General features: G+C 40.1%; 1 protein-coding gene across 5 annotated transcripts in view; it reads right to left on the minus strand.

Annotated features, from left to right (window-relative positions):
• Positions 1–16,076, minus strand: part of THSD7B (thrombospondin type 1 domain containing 7B) — a 316,607-nt gene that overhangs the window by 91,434 nt on the left and 209,097 nt on the right. For 4 of the 5 annotated variants that reach the window (XM_084524236.1, XM_084524235.1, XM_084524237.1 and 1 more), the window contains 2 exons: positions 6,554–6,748; positions 1,721–1,984 (listed from right to left, as the gene is read on the minus strand). In XM_084524236.1, the coding sequence (XP_084380362.1) occupies positions 1,721–1,984; positions 6,554–6,748 (459 nt within the window). The remainder of the gene's footprint in view (positions 1–1,720; positions 1,985–6,553; positions 6,749–16,076) is intronic. The other variant, XM_084524238.1, reaches the window with a different exon arrangement.

Consider the following 16,076-nt stretch of genomic DNA (forward strand, 5'->3'; position numbering starts at 1 on the left):
TCTTAAGAGCACTCTGAGCAGACATTAAGGGCACACGAGAGGATTCTCCTGTACAGTACTGACCACACTCTGATATGGATCCTGTGCTGGGGCTGTGTTGCAATCATTTCTGCTCTGATACAAAGCTGAAGACAAGAAAACCAATCCCCCTGAGCTACCACTCCCTATTACCTCCCTAAGAGAAGCCCGACTACTAAAAACACCACATAAATATCACTGACAGGAAGCAGGCTTCAAGGTTATTCAGAGAAGCCCCACGCATAGACGAGCTCCTCTTTTTTTAGGAGTGATAAAAGCCTCGAGCTTTGCAAATGAGCAAGGCACTGCACAGGCAAACCCACCTTTCAAAACTCAACAGCTCCCTTTTTGCAGAAGGAAAGGTAACGTTGTGGGGTAAGGTATAGCATTCCTCCTTCATGGGCCACAAAGGCATAATCAATTGGGATAACAGCACATTGTTGAAACACAAACCACAGAAAGCTGCTTTATGAATCCGTGCAGCCAGCTGGAACAGCTATAAACAGCTGCGAAAGGAATTCACTCCAGAACTGAATCACTTCATTAGGATGTGTTTTTTTTTTTGTTTTTTTTTTGTTTTTTCCCTTTACCACATGCAGCTCGGGCTGTTGATCCTCATCCTGAAGACCCTCCACAGAGCAGCTTCTCTGCTCCTGTATACTCTGGAACATCAATGATTCCCATTGTACTTATTAATCTCCTCCTGAGACTTCATTTCTCCTTCTCCCATTACATAGCTCACCAAGTCTTCCAACTCACTATATTACATTGTGTGGTGTCCTAGGCTTTTGGCTGGAAGTCAGACAGCATCAGTGTTTTGGGGGCAGCATGGGTACAGAATTTGCTCCTAAGATAATGGCTTTTGCCTGTAAATCGATTTAGAGTAACGATTATGATGAACTGCAAATTATGAAGAATGGGAAAAAATATCCTGATGGAATGACATCTCCTGCTTGCTGTGTTTCTACTTCAGCTCTGTTTCTGCCAACGTTCTGAAGCATGTGTTTGATATAGGCTGCTACATTACACGTAGAGTCAAATCGCTACTAAGACAGAAGCATAGCTTAGAGCCCCAGCAAGCAGTGAAATTGGAATATATGCTCTGTACCACTTTGAGCTGAAGATTGTCTCAAAATTGCAAGGATGAGACCACTGACTGCTGAAGTCATGTGTACTTGGCATGAGCAACATAGCAGGGACTTTACAGAGTTTTTGCAATGAAATATGATTGTCTATAGAAAATTTCTGATTCTCACACTGAAAACAACTTTAAGAAACTCCAAATTTAGAGGAAAGGAATAAAAATCTAAAATCAAGTAAAAGCTGAAGTAGGATATATCATCAAACAACATGCTGATTGAAATATAGCTTCTGTCTCTAATCTAGTTTATACTTTTATGGGATTTCAATACATATAAAACCCATCTGGTATTATGACACTATACTCAACTTTAGCCTTCTTCTATTTCATTTCAGTTGTAGAAATGTCATCAGACCCTCAGACTGCAGAAGACATTGGTACTAAGAGCGATAAGATACTAGAAGAACTATGTCCAGCACTCATGGCAATCTTGTGAAATCCAACCAGCAAACAGGTGCACATGTGATAGGCTCCAAAATGAACCATTGAGTGGATCACAGAGCACAACATCAGGGCTGTTTACGCAAGTTGTCCGATTTTGTTTTATTTTTACCTCCTTACCTGAGCTGCTACAGTGAGATGGGTCCACGAGTCTGCCGGTCTTATCGTAGCAGGCAATAGCACGTAGCCGAATCCCTTCTCCACACTCTTTGGTGTCTCCATGGGATCGCATTCCAGACTGTGGCTCTGATTTTCCTCCTCCAATAATGCAGTCTGACCAATTCCCATGGGGCTGGGAGGTAAACACCTCACAGGGGCACAGCTCTGTTTCAACCTGAGGATAAACTTCTGTATTCTGGCATTTGTCTCGCTTTCTGCTTCGCCCTGTTCCAACCAGAGAAAGCTGTTCGTTAGCTTAACATCTGCTACTTTTGATAACGACATGTCATATTATTTATACTTGCAGGAATTCAACACATTAGAACCAAGACAATCTGAATGTTAATATCCAGGAACGTTTCCGAAGCATCTATTAGCCGCTGCCAGTGCTTTGGAGTGCAAGGACAATGTATTTATCTCCAGGGGCAACCAGAGAACTTGGAAATACTGTTGTGATGGATAGGGCAAGGAGCAAAACACAAAGTCTTACTGGAGTAACGGTCTGCCCAGAAAACACTTTGTAATTTTATATAATATCACTTTTCTCTAATTATCTGATGAAAATAAATTGATTGTTTTGTCTCCATTCGCTTGCAATCAATGGTTGCCAGGACAACTTACAAAGGACTCCACATTAGCCACAACTTCTTCTTTGAGGCTACTTTACAAATTAGTTAAAGATGCACTCTGCACACAAACCGTACTTTGAAGAAACCAGAGAAGATAATCCTCAGTAAATTATTAGGGCTGGAAAGCATTTCAATGGTTACATTTGGTTTAATCTTTTCTTTTGCTTTATTCCTTCAATAGGTTTGAAAGGAAGGCTGTTTACAGATCTTTCCCCTTCAGTAGCTTCAGGAAGCAGACGCATTTAAATGAACCTGCAGTGCATCTCTTTGCAACTACACTCTGCAGCCCCCGTTCCTGGAGAACTTCTAGACAACGAGAAGAGGTCCCAGTACAAGAAGAAATAATGCGAAGGAGAGAATCCATGCTCCCTGAACCCCTACAATTGCTCAAGGGGGAAGAGGTCTGTGTATAGCCTCTGAAAGGTAAAATCAATGCTTTTTTTTGGCATGGGTTAGCCAATGTGAAGCGGAGCAATCTTTATGTTGTCTGAACTCAGGAATGCCTTTGTGTTTGGCATCCACCCAGACGGGGAGAACTCATCTTTGCTAACAAACTGCCTCTGTATCATGTCCTCAAACACTCTTTGGGGATCTTTGAGACTCTAAAAATACTTCTGCAAAAAGTTTTTAAAGCTCTGATCTCAAAAAAAAAAAAAAAAAAAAAAAAAGTTTTCTTTTTTATTGTACTGCAGACCAGTACAATAGTGAAAAGAAACACAAAGTTGTATACCCAACAAACCCCTTGCTGGTCCAGCACCAGCAGTCATGTCAGCAGGAGCACAGCTACCCTTATCAACACCTGCTTGCATCTCCAAACAGAAGGGCCCTTACTACTCTTGTCCTCCAAGCCCCAGCTCTTTCAAAATCATACGTTGAGAGTCCTGGGGAAGGCAGTTTGCAAGCACAAAGGGATAATAAACTCAAAGAAACCAAATAATGCCAGTATCTGTTTTTCAGCTGGCAGTGCAATGGTGAGCAAGCCCTAAAGGAGAGCAGGGCATGGTCGCAGCCCCCTTTAGGCACGTGAATCCATGTACCTGGCTCTGTGCCCCATCTCCCTGTGCCCTTACAGCCAAGGGGGAGGAAGAGGATCCCCAAGAGCAGCTGTGGACCAGGCTGGCTCCTTGCCTGCAGCCTCAGGAAAGTCTTCATCAGCTGAGCCTGGCACCTGGGAGACAGGGGACACGCCACGCTGGCTTTTACAAAGTGAGCTACACGGAGGACTATAAGGGAACTTGAAATTATTCGTATTATCCTCCCTAACACTCATAACAAATATTTATGTATAAATTCAGGTAAGGTAAAAGAGGTGCAACTCCACATACTTCAAGGCAAGTCTTAAAAGGCTTTAAATAATTAGGGAATTTTCTAGTGGCATTTCCAGCATTTTGTGTTCAATGAGCTGATGGAAGCCACAAACATAAATATATATATATAAAATATATTTTTATATATATCTTTATAAATGTAGAGCCAGATATTTTGCATTGTATTAGTAAATATAGGAATCTGGGACTTGATCACGTCTGCATGGTTTCTAAGTTTTGCCATTACTATATGAAGCATATCAAATATAGGTAAGGATGCTAATAATCTCACCCTCCCACAAAATCTTTTCCATCTTGCCCTGCCATCCATTGTGTAGGAATCCTCTAAGGAAGCTGCTATTAAAGCCCTATATCAAAGGTAAAAGGTGGCATTCATACCACAAAGAAGTAGTTTTAGAATCAGTGATGCTGACATTTTTCTCATCTTCACAGACTACTTTAAAAATGATGATTACAAGTGTCATCACCAAAATTTTCAAGGACACAAATCCTTCAATTAAAAGGCTTTTTTTTTTTTTTGAGCTTCTGAACACTAACTCTAGATACATTAAATATTATAGGTAGTACATACTATCCATAAAAACTGTATGACATTAAGGAAATACCTATCTACATAAAATGCATTATATCCGTAGTACACTGGTACACTGAATATTTGACAATTAATTGAAGACTTGCTTTAAAAAATGTATTTTCATTATAATGACTTTGAATTTTGATATGCTTTGTAATAAGTCTTTTGCTTCTTAAGTAATGACTAATTTTGAATGTAGAGTCTATGATTACTTACAAAGTATAATGAATAATACTATCCAAAACTGAGTGGGAGGCAGGCAAATACTTAGCAAACAATTAGCAGATTCCCGCAATAAGACATTGTTAATGAACCCTTAAAATGAAGTCAAAGCATTCATTTGAGCATAGATGTATACAATGATGAGCAAGGAGATACAACTCACACGCTCTCACATAAAAGGTGAAATACAAATGGGTAAAGGACTTGTTTAAAAGCTGTGAAGAACTCCCTAAACAGCACTTTCCTTAAATATTTGGACTGAGTTTATATGGATGGGATTTTTCCCAAGACTCCCAGCTGTATGACTAAGGCCAGCACCAATTTTCATGACTTTTATTCTAAGACAGGTCATCACTGATCTCGCTGACTTCTCTGAACTGTGGCCACACCAGAGCCGATTTCTGATTTGGCCCTTCCCTGGCTGCTCCCTGTGGCTTTGTGCCGCCCAGCACCCCTGGGACACCTGCTGCATTTCACCACTGTTTTCAGGATGCTTTTGCAGGGAGTGGGCTGAGGCTTAAAAATCCTTCCCATTGGGAAGAAGGGAACCCAGCAAGGTGTTGTGGGAGAGCCAGATCATGAGAAATGCAGTATAGGTGAGGAGATAAGCCATCAAAACCTGGGTTGCAAGAACCATTTTTGGTCTACTTGGTCGAATGGATCAATGTCTGATGTATAAAGGAGCAAGAAAGGAGATAGGTAGGACCATACTCTTTTGCAACTCATACACAAATTCATAATGATAATTCTGATTTAAAACTACCTGGAATAAATATTTACTTATTTCTTACAGTATCACAATTTCTATTAGATCAAGCATCTCCCCTGATAGGGATTTCTACTTCTATAAATGTACAAGCACTGATACGGAGAACGTTTTAGAATAAGGTCTTTGACAAAAACAATAGAGCATTTTATAATGATTTTTACGTAAAAGAGAAATCTGTATTCCATAGCAAACCATACTCGTGAACGGCATTTTGATGTCATTATGTCTGTATGCTATGATTGTCAGTTACTAAAAACTTGGAACATTCCAGCAGTAACAAACTGAATAACAAAATAAAAATCATGGCACAAGTGATTCTAGAAGAAAGGAACAGTGGTAGGTGCCATAGTTTGCTGTCATTTAGTTCCCAGACATTATCAGAGCAGAACACATTTTCATGGCTTTGTTGGATTTTTGCTCCACAGTCGAAGTCTTTGAAGTTTCACCTCTGGTAGTGGAGCTCAACTCCAGGAAGGGAGCATGCTGAAGCCAGCTGCTCTATAGCTCTCAAACACAAAACAAAAGTATGACAAGACATGGATGTTCAGGATAACAACAGCAATTTCATTGTAAGCCTTCTAAAACAGTGTAATTCATTTTGACTTGAAGTAACTTGGGGGTGGAAGGGAGGATGGGTCCCCACACAGTGCGGACGGATGAACAAATCCCAATAAACCAAGTTGCTCCACACAGTTTGAAAGCTTTCCAGTTTGGTCAGCATTTGAACAACATAATTACAAACCACCACAACAGCAAGTATGGGAGAACGTTTCATTAAACCATTTGAACTAGAATGCTTTATGAACATACATAAAAGATCAAGCAAAACAGTTTAAACAGCACCATTCTTTCTTCATTTTTGGTATTAATTTACACTGTTGAGCTACTGGATACTGCTGAGAACAGAACTCCCAGCTTTAAAGTTTATCTAGATTTCAACAGTCTTAAACAGAGAAACGCATTTATTTTTCTACTTCTACACACATTTGCTGCATGTTTCCCAGACTAATAGGTCAGGTAAACTTGCATAATGCATTGTCACTGTTTGGTTTCTGTCTAAAAATGGCTTTCCACCACTGACACTTTCTGCACTATTGTCATCCCGAAATGCACATGCATAAAGCAGGCAATGACCAGTATCAGACCAAAAATCAATTAGGGATGTACACTATCCCAGATGGAATTTTCCAAAACCCCAACATCAGTTCACCAACATCCAAGAAACATCATTCAAGAGCGTCATCACCAGATAAATATTATAAAAGATTATACCTGTGAGTGACCGTCTCCTGGTTTTGGTTGATTCACAGTCAAATGAGCATGCTGTAAATTTAGACCAAGGGGTAAATGTGCAGTCATCCTTGCAGGGAACGAGACACTCCTGCACCAGAGGTGGCATAGGTCCTGCCCACCTCATGCATTCAGTGACATCGGCAGATTCGTTGGTCTCTGACAGGCACGTAACAGCTGAAGAGTAAAGGGACAGAATATCTTTATATTGTTGTATGAATTGTTTTACGCTGTATTTAGCTCGTGCTTCTGTTCCATGGGAGATTCACACCTCTGGGTTAATAGTATAAAGCTGATTTATTTTTAGGTCATTATTCATGCATCACTCAAACATGTTCTGAGAGCTTCACAAAACCATAAAGACACATTCTTATTTGAGTGGTTTGTTATCTAAATGATGATATAAATTCAATATTCTCAAGGAGGCAGTCATTTTAAGTGCTGGGGCAACGGTTCAACCAATGATACATTGTACATCCAAAGGAGAAGAGATATAATACTGCAGCTATGTGCCATAAAGCATGTTTGGTCGAGGCCAGGATTCCCGAGCTCCCGAGCTGTGATGCACACATCGCCCACAGAACTGAAACTGTTTTGAAGCGTGAAAAGAAAGAAGAAGAAAAAAAAAAAAAAAAAAAAGGAAAATAGATAAAAGAAAGCTTCTTTTTCTGAAACTGTTATCTCTTCTGTATTTCAGATGAAGGGAATGACTGTCTGAGCAGCAGATGCTGCTTATGAAGCTCAACGTTCCCTGCAGCAAGATGTAAGCACCCTCCAAACTGTGTGCCCTAAACATCGTGCTTCCTCTTGGGCCCTCCCTCTCTCTGGCTTTAAGCCTTTGAATCTCTTTTGCATAGATGGAGATGTTCAGGAGGAAGGGGAAGAGCGCTCAGCCTGCAGCCTGGCAAGCAGGAGACCTATGCGTTCCTCTTCCTCAGTAATCCCATGATAGAAAGGGGATGCAGCCACTGCATTTTACTGCCAGCCTGCTTTTACAGAGCATGACAGCCTCCTATAAGAGCACTATTGAATGGATGCGCTAACATGAAAACAAACAAGCAAATATAAACAGCTACTCTGGGTCTCAGGTGAGGACAGTGTCACTCTGCTGACTTCCATCCAACTGAAGTGCCTTTACGCCTGCCACTGTCACATTAAAATGTGATGGTCCCCTGCCCAAAACTTTACCCGGTCTCTAAAACTGCACCACAGCAATAGGAAGGAGCAGGAGCAGGCCTGGGGTAGGACTGAGGTCTTATGAATTTGGACTTAGATGCCTTTGTGTCAGGCAAGAGTCAAATGGGGGTTGCCAAGAGCACAGCCGATGAGTGAGATGCACTGATTTTCCCCAAATTTAATTTTAAGCCAATTCCATTTGCCTTCGACACCCCCATCCTTTTTTGGAGCTAGCCTGCAATGATGAATTTTTTAGGGTGGGTAATGGCACTGAGTAGTCATGATAGAGGACAGAAGTATTAATGTATAAATCTGAGTCACAGGAAGCCTACAATAAAACTTCCTAAAGTTTCAGTGAATTAATAATAAGTAATTATAATAAATAAAAATAGTCTGCACATCATGGAGTCTTTCATTTCATTAATAATAATTAATTCTCAGAAAATCCCCAAGATTATATAGGCTATTTATATCCCACGTTGTCATTAACCACGGCAAAGATAGGTCATGACTTGATTTAAGTAATAAAACCAGGGACAGAGTTAGGAATTAAATTTGGCCCCAAGAGTTTAGCCATGTTAGATTCTCTGACTTCAGGCAAGTCCTCACATTGTATCATAAAGTTGCAGAAGATGAAATGATTTAAACCAGATATTGTTATTTAACTTTAAAAACCCGTGTTATTATTTTATGGAGATTCCTAAATAATTCAGATTTTTGAGGCAGAATATACTTTCTTTTTTTTTTTTTTTTCTGTCAACACTTAATGTAACTATGGGTGCATGAAGAAAAAGGGGAAAATAACTTGTTGCCTTCTTACAGTTTAAGGATTTAGTGGAGTGCAAGTTCGCAATGAATCCACAAAGATTTATTTTATTTTTTTAAGTACAGTAATGCATGGGAGTAAGGGATGAGTCGGCAACCACCTGGAAATAAAAGTAACTTATTAAAATGCAATTAGATACATAAGGAAAAAATCAGCATTGTAAAGAACTTGCAAAAGGCAAACAATTGTTAAAAGTCTCCTTAGACTCAAGTGACAGTAAATCAGCATATTAATAGCCACCTCTAAATTGCTGATTCTTGCCTCTCACTTTCAATCCTTTTGACCCTTGCCATCTCTCCATGCTGGCAGTCAGAAACGTGGAGACATTCCCCTTCTCAGTAATGAACGCAGGAGGAAGGGGTCACCACTCTGTATGGGAAAGCAGGGTAATTGCCCTCTCTAGGAAGGTTAAACAAGTAATAGACTCTGATGCCCAAGGTCTGTGTAGCCTCATTACCTTCACCAAGGACACCAAAGATTCAGCAACACAAACTCGTCCACGTGAAGGATGGTCAAGTGTATGCAAGGGCTTCTCAGCCTTGCTACAGCTTGTGCCTGGCAGCAGTGAGCAATACCCTGTGCTGCAGGCCCAGATAGCAATATATGCGATTGCATAATAAACTATCCCGTTGCAATGTTTACCACTATCTGACAGAAGACCACAATTCACTCCTGACATTTATTAATGGCGACACAAGTGATGGAACTTTTAAATATCAATGTTAAAACAGATGCTCCGTGCTACAATGAGTTATTATCCAATGGCCACATCTTCTGCACAAATGCCCTTAATTTTAAGCATACAAATAACTCACCGAGTTTGCTGAGGCTATTTAGATGCTAAAAGTAATGGATATGTAAGGTCAGGGCAAATATTTGACAGAGATTATGGAGCATAAAGAAATTAATGGCAATAGTAAACATGGGTAGAGGAAAGTTAAATTAAAACAACAAGTAATATGGATTATGCTGTGTTGCATGCATGCAGTAGTAATTTTGAAGACATATGGTAGAGACATCAGCAACCAGATTTGAGGGGGATTACATCACACGTAAAAACTTCTCAAAAAAATATAAGAGCAGGATTTAAAAGAGACCCTGAAGACTCTCAGAGATCAGTGAAGGTAATCACATTTTTGACACAAGAAGCAACAAGGAAAAAAGCATAGAGAAAAGAAGGAGTTGAAAAGCAGAAAGAGTAATGGTTTGTCTAATAAGAGGCATCTTGAAATGTACCATGGAGAAGCATGAGCGAGGAAGAGAGGACCGAGGCTGATATTGACAGCAACAATGGGAAACAAGAGCAAAATACAGTGTATCAGTCACAAGAACCAGTAGGACTTCTGCTATATACATATGCTATGTCTGAGGTGAGCTGCGTGAATTGCTAAAATAAATTAAATAATAAAAAAAATGCCTGTTAGGACATTTTAATTGATTCAGAAGTAGCAGCTAGGAGCAGCACAGCTGCCAGATCCATCCTAGTGGTTTGCTTAGGAAACAGGCACCTCCTTCGTGCCTGCTGCAAACTTATTTCCCAGTTAGGTTAGGTCTGTCTTTTCAGAGAAAGATATTTTCAAATACAGGCACTTCTGGAAGCAGAATGAGACAAATTTCTTCTTAGCGGACCTTCAGGAAAGTTAATAAAATTATTCATCCTCAGTGTTTTCAAACCGCTGATTGGTTTGGCTCAATGTGTTTTCTGTTTCATAGAAAATACTTCCTCATAATCCCCAGGTCTGTCACAATAGTTTTAAACAAACTCACACTGCAAAGCAATTTCTGTTCTGTCAACATCTCAATTTTTTTATTTTATTTTTTTTAAGTGGGATACCACTGAAGGGCAAATACAGTCTATTTTCAGCCCTATGCAATGAGTAAAAAGCATCACATAGTAACTGCAAATCCCTTCTAGACATAGTGCATGATTTCTCTGCAGCATTTAAAATGGACACAAACATATGAATAGAAACAGCTAATAACAGGACACTGCCAGATAAAGGGTTTCAAACTGCAATCTTGATTCCTGTGAGGAGGAGAAATAGAGGATTTCCCTTTGAAGTCCCACTATTTCTTATTAGTGCCAGAAAACACCACTGAACTGGAATTAAACACTTGGGGCCAAGCTCCAGGATGACAATTTAATGCAGTTCTGCCAATATAAATATCAAACAGTGGCTGGCACACACACACAAAAAGTATACTTTCTCTCATAACAATAAAAACAAGATCATGAACTGAACTGGTAGATAACCGTGTTTCAAATGCTAAGAGAAAATATCTTTTTATGAAGAAGTGTGACTAGAGGACCCCTTGCTGGTAGCCCAGCCGGGCAGGAGGCAAGGCCTGGTTTCACAGCAGAGCAGGAATTTAACTCACCACGTGGATACGTGCATTAAGATGCCTGCTGAATCCAGTGATCAATATGAGAAGAGCTGCAGATGCAACTGCTTGGCTTCAGGGCATAAGGCAAGTGCTACCTGAACGGGCCAGGGAAGAGATTTCCCCTTCGGATGGGACAGGGCCCCATCAGGATACTGAACTAGGACTGCTAGCGGGATATTCAGTATGACAATTTCTGTCTTCTTCTGTATTTACACTCACAACAGTGCATTTGTGTGCCATCATCTTAGCATATGGCATAAAGCAGCATATGGAAGCTATATTCTTTAACTATGTTTATCTTAAATTAAGAGCAAATAGCAGGCACTACTTCTATAAACTTGAACACAGTGAAACCAAATGTTTGCACGCTGACAAATTGCAGACATGCTGACTACCTCTTTGGAGAACATTACACTACTACCAAAGAAACACACGAGCATCAAACCAGGGGGACTCAAGCGCTCTCAGTAGGCACGCACCTGACTTACATCTCCACAGATGGTCCCAGCAAAAGGGAGTGTATTGAGAAAGAAATGTTACAGGCACAGCACTGCAAGCAATAAGGAAAGATAACATACAAATAGTTCCTCTTAAGTAAAAATCCAATTACAGACAGTCTTGGTAATCATATTCATTTACCAAAGTTACAATCAATTCTCCTTTAAAAATCCATTTCAACAGTTTCCTAAGAGTAAAAAGCTGAAGAGTGAGAATACCAAGTACCAACCAGTAAAATTATGTTGCACCATGGCACTTCAATTTGGGACAACTACATTAGTGGCTTCAAAACTTGGAATTAAATGCCATTAGAACATCCGAAAACAATGACAGATAATTCCAGGGAGGTTCGTGCAGCCCAAACACTAAAACCAAAGCTATGCAGTAGTGTAAATCAGATGGTTGGACTAAAAATGTAATAAAGAGGATAACCTATGAAGCTTACAAGAAGTATAACCTCCAAGAGGTATAGACACAATGGTGTAATAATCTTCTCTGGCTTCAATTTCTAAGATCCTGTGAAAAAATCAAAGCCAGTACATAAAGTCAAATTAATTATTTTAATGTGGCTGTTTACCTTCCCTTTGATCAGAAAAGTTCTCATTTTGTGTTGTATAGTTATTCTCATTACCCCTCAACATTACAGTAACTAGTTAACTTATTTCTTACACGTACCATTAATGATAGGTGAAAAGGACTTCAGCAATGAGAGGAGAGGATAAGAGGGGATGGGAGAGGACTTGCTGGCTGTAACCACAGTCTAATAAATCATGATGATCTCATTTGTTTTTGATATTGATGCTCCTTCATAGTTACAAGCAGTTTCTCCAAAATCCCAGGTGGAACATTTATGTTATTTTTGGTACATTACACAATCCCTAATTATAGGAGACAATAAGCAGTACTGTAGACATTACAGAATACATAATATAGGGCTCTACTGAGACTCAAGTTTAAGTCCAAGGCCTTGATCCTGTAAGGACATAAACATACACAGACCTTTACCACTGCAACACTCTCCTTGGATTCAGCAGCACTCCCTGAGATGACGTGAAGCATGGACTTATAGGAGGAAACCACAACAAAACCATTTAAGGTCAGAAAAAAAGAAAAACATGATGTCAGGAAGGACATCTCAGGCACAAATCTAGCAAAAATGACTGAGGCAGAGTTGGAACTAGTTATTCAGCAGTGAAACTGGCTTTGAGATCACCAGTTTCCCATTTGATAATTATTAATGATATTGACAGTAGTGCTAAAAGGCTAACAAACGGCACCACATAAACAGAGCTCTGGGTAAACACCGACCCCAACCAGCGTGCACTATAAACAAACGGGAGGCCTGAGATGAGGTTGGGAAGCAATAAAGATGGTAAATATCAACTGAAAAGATAAAGAAAAGCAACTGAAATGATTTGCATAAAAAGGGAGTTAGGGAAGAAAAGCCTGGTATAGAGCATTAATGTGGAGAAGAGATTATAACAGGGAAAAAGGGGTTGTTGGGGATAAAATCAGAAGAAAAGGGGAAAAAAAACATGTAAAACTGAAGGTCCTCAAGTTAAAGGTCTATGTTGAAGCTGCTCTTTGGGTTGGTTTCTCTCCACAGCGTTCCCACAAGAAAACATGTATGTTGGCAGAAGACACTTTAGCCTAGGTACAGGAGCCTCAGGAGGGGCAGCCCATCCATCCACACCCCCCTGGGGGTCAGCCCAATGGGGGTCACCTCCAGCCGCTGCACAGGCACCGGGACAGCTGGCCATGAGTGCATGCATCTGAGCCAGCTGTGGAGCTCCAAAGCAAATGTCATTGGCATTCACCCAATGGGAAGGGACAAACAGGTCTGCACACAAGGTCTGGGTGCACGTACATCCCACACCTTCCGCTCTTCATGGCTGAGAGCCTTTCAGCTAACAGCACAGAGCAAGCATTAGAACGGATCAGTTTGTCTGAAAGGGATTAAAAGTGTCCAAGGCTGCATATTAAAACCACTAAAATCAGTGCAGGAGGAGCCCTGCAATGCAATGCCTGAAACAGGACTCACTTCTGTTCCATTTTACTTGTACTTGTTAAAGTACATTTTTTTCCTTCAATATTTATGGATGAGGTTATTGATTATTTGGTGGGGAATATATGATTTGAATCACTGAAAGGATTGAGCTGTACATGTCAATTTTGCTAAGCTACGTGACTTGATATTTTAATTCTTCCTCATCTCTGAACCAGGATTGCTCACTGTTTAAGGAAAAATAGGAGAGAAATATATTGCCCATTCCTCTTCCCACTCACAGGCGGAATTGTAGAACAGGGGATTGATACATTAATGCCTAGCACCATTTCCATTTTAATACAAGTGTTTTCTTATTGTAGTGGTTCACACATTGCCTGGCTAGAAAGACAAAATAATATGATTTTTTAATGTTTCGAATTCACTTTGTCCAGTGAATAACTTCAATCTGAGCACTTCTACATTATGCAATCAGTCTAAGGAATCTTTCACAATTTCCCCTTTTTTTTCTTCTGACTTTATTACAGGTTTTGAATTGCTTTTACTTTCATTTTCTATTAAAAAGAAAAATCAATAGAAGCACATTAGATGATTAATGATATAAATTATGCTCCTGCTCCTTTCAGAGAACATAGCAAAATACAAAAATATATTTCTTTTTTTTTCCTCTTTCTGTGGCCCACAATTACTAGAAGTACTCAAGTTCAATTTATTTGTAGCACCAATCATCAAGTTATATGTAAGATGAATTATTTTTGCACAACCTGAAAATAAAACTAAGACAGCCTGTTACATATACACACATTGAGAGCACAGTAAATACAGAGAATCAAATATGCCAAATAATGGGAGAGAAAATTGAAAACAAACAGTATTTACAGTATTGCTAGTAACTCAAATCAGAAAAACACTTAGCTGAATACTTTGAAAGCACTGACTTTCTTTGGAGAGCTCTGCCTCAGTTATATATTCAGTGGCCAGTGCTTTTAGTGAGAGCTGGATGGGTTTAAATCTAATCCTGCTTGTTTTATCTAGGCAGGTCCAGTTTTTAGTAGCACCTCACGGGTATCTTTCACAGCAGCAGTCGGGAGCTGAACACGACAGCCAGCTCACAAGGCAAACCCAAGCTGAGGAAGGTCTTGGAAAATGCCCCTGCAAGCTTGTCCAGCCAAATGTGCATTTCAAAGTCTTTTGTTATCAGAAAACTATTTTGAGAACACTATCTGCTGATACCATCTTGCAGATAACTGGACATGAAAAACGTCATATTATGTTGGTTTAGGAAAATACATGTGAAAATCTTGCTCTGCCATTTTACTCCACCTGTCCATTCACAGTGACGTACAGATATTAAATGCAGAGCCTAACACAGACAAACCAACAAATTTACATCTCCCCCAGCATTGTATCTAAAACATTATGGACCAAGTTAACACATTAAGATTTTAATCTACCCTTCCTTTTCAGCTCCCCATTACCCAGCTCCACCTCAGCTTTGGCTCTTCTCATTTTGGCATTCCAAACTACTTGCTACTGTCACCTTGGCAGACCAGCAACTAAACCATCATGAACACAGGATTAATGACCCCTTCGGCAATCTCCAGCTCATCCTAATGCCTCCTGCTCACACCTGCCTGTTCTCCTCCTCCCCAGTTCTGTTGTCAATGCCCAAATCCCATCCCACCAGACATGCTCCAAGCCCCACACAAATCTGCCCTCTAGGCACTTTACCTTCAGCCTAACCCAACTGATTTGGAGAGAAACTCAGAAAACTGAAACCTTAAATAAAGTCCTAAATCTCAGGGGGAACCAACCCCCCCCCCACCCCCCCTCCACTGTTTCCATTATTTTCCTACGTTTAAGTGACAAGATTTCTGAATATATGCATATGCTTTGAATGTTTTCTGAAATGTTTTTCTCAAAAGAGATGCTTTTGAACTTCACAGGCATTTTATTGGGAAGAAAAAAAATCTTAATTTCATGGTTACTAACCAGTGAATAAACATCCAGGAGGCTTCATAAGAACAAATAACGGTCTGGGTCTTGCTCAGAAACTGTTCATTTTCAATGGGGCAAAGCATGATAATCAAGGTTACAAGAATCAGGAAAGGAAGGACAAGTGTCATGGTGAAAGCTCATGTAATGCCTACTTCTTCCTTCTCAAAGAGAGAGGGAGTATGGGCAAGGGCACTCACCTTCTCTCTGAACAAACCCTCAGACATGGTCTTGCTCCTGTGAGATGTGTCACATTTATGGGTCGGATAAAGACAGCAGAATTTAATGTGCAGTTACCAAGGTCTTCTCATTGCAGAAAGGGGTTATGTGGCAGTCCACTGTCCATTGGGTTGTATTCATTCCTATTCGGATTTTCTCACTACTTGGCCGCAGGGGTAACATTTAAGGGAGGATAAGTAGGTTGGTCTGAAATTATCAGTTCCTCCCTGACAGTAGTGCCTGCATAATGCTGTTTGTACCACCGCACTTTAGTAAAGATATTTAGATATGGACAGACTTAAAATAAGACCAGAAAGTGGTCTTTTCTGCTTTTGCAGAATTCAGACAACCATGGCATTTTACAGCATACAGACTTGTCATCTTTATCAAATTAGGAAGGG

This window comes from Aythya ferina, assembly GCF_964211825.1.
Source record: "Aythya ferina genome assembly, chromosome: 6".
Classification (NCBI taxonomy): domain Eukaryota; kingdom Metazoa; phylum Chordata; class Aves; order Anseriformes; family Anatidae; genus Aythya; species Aythya ferina.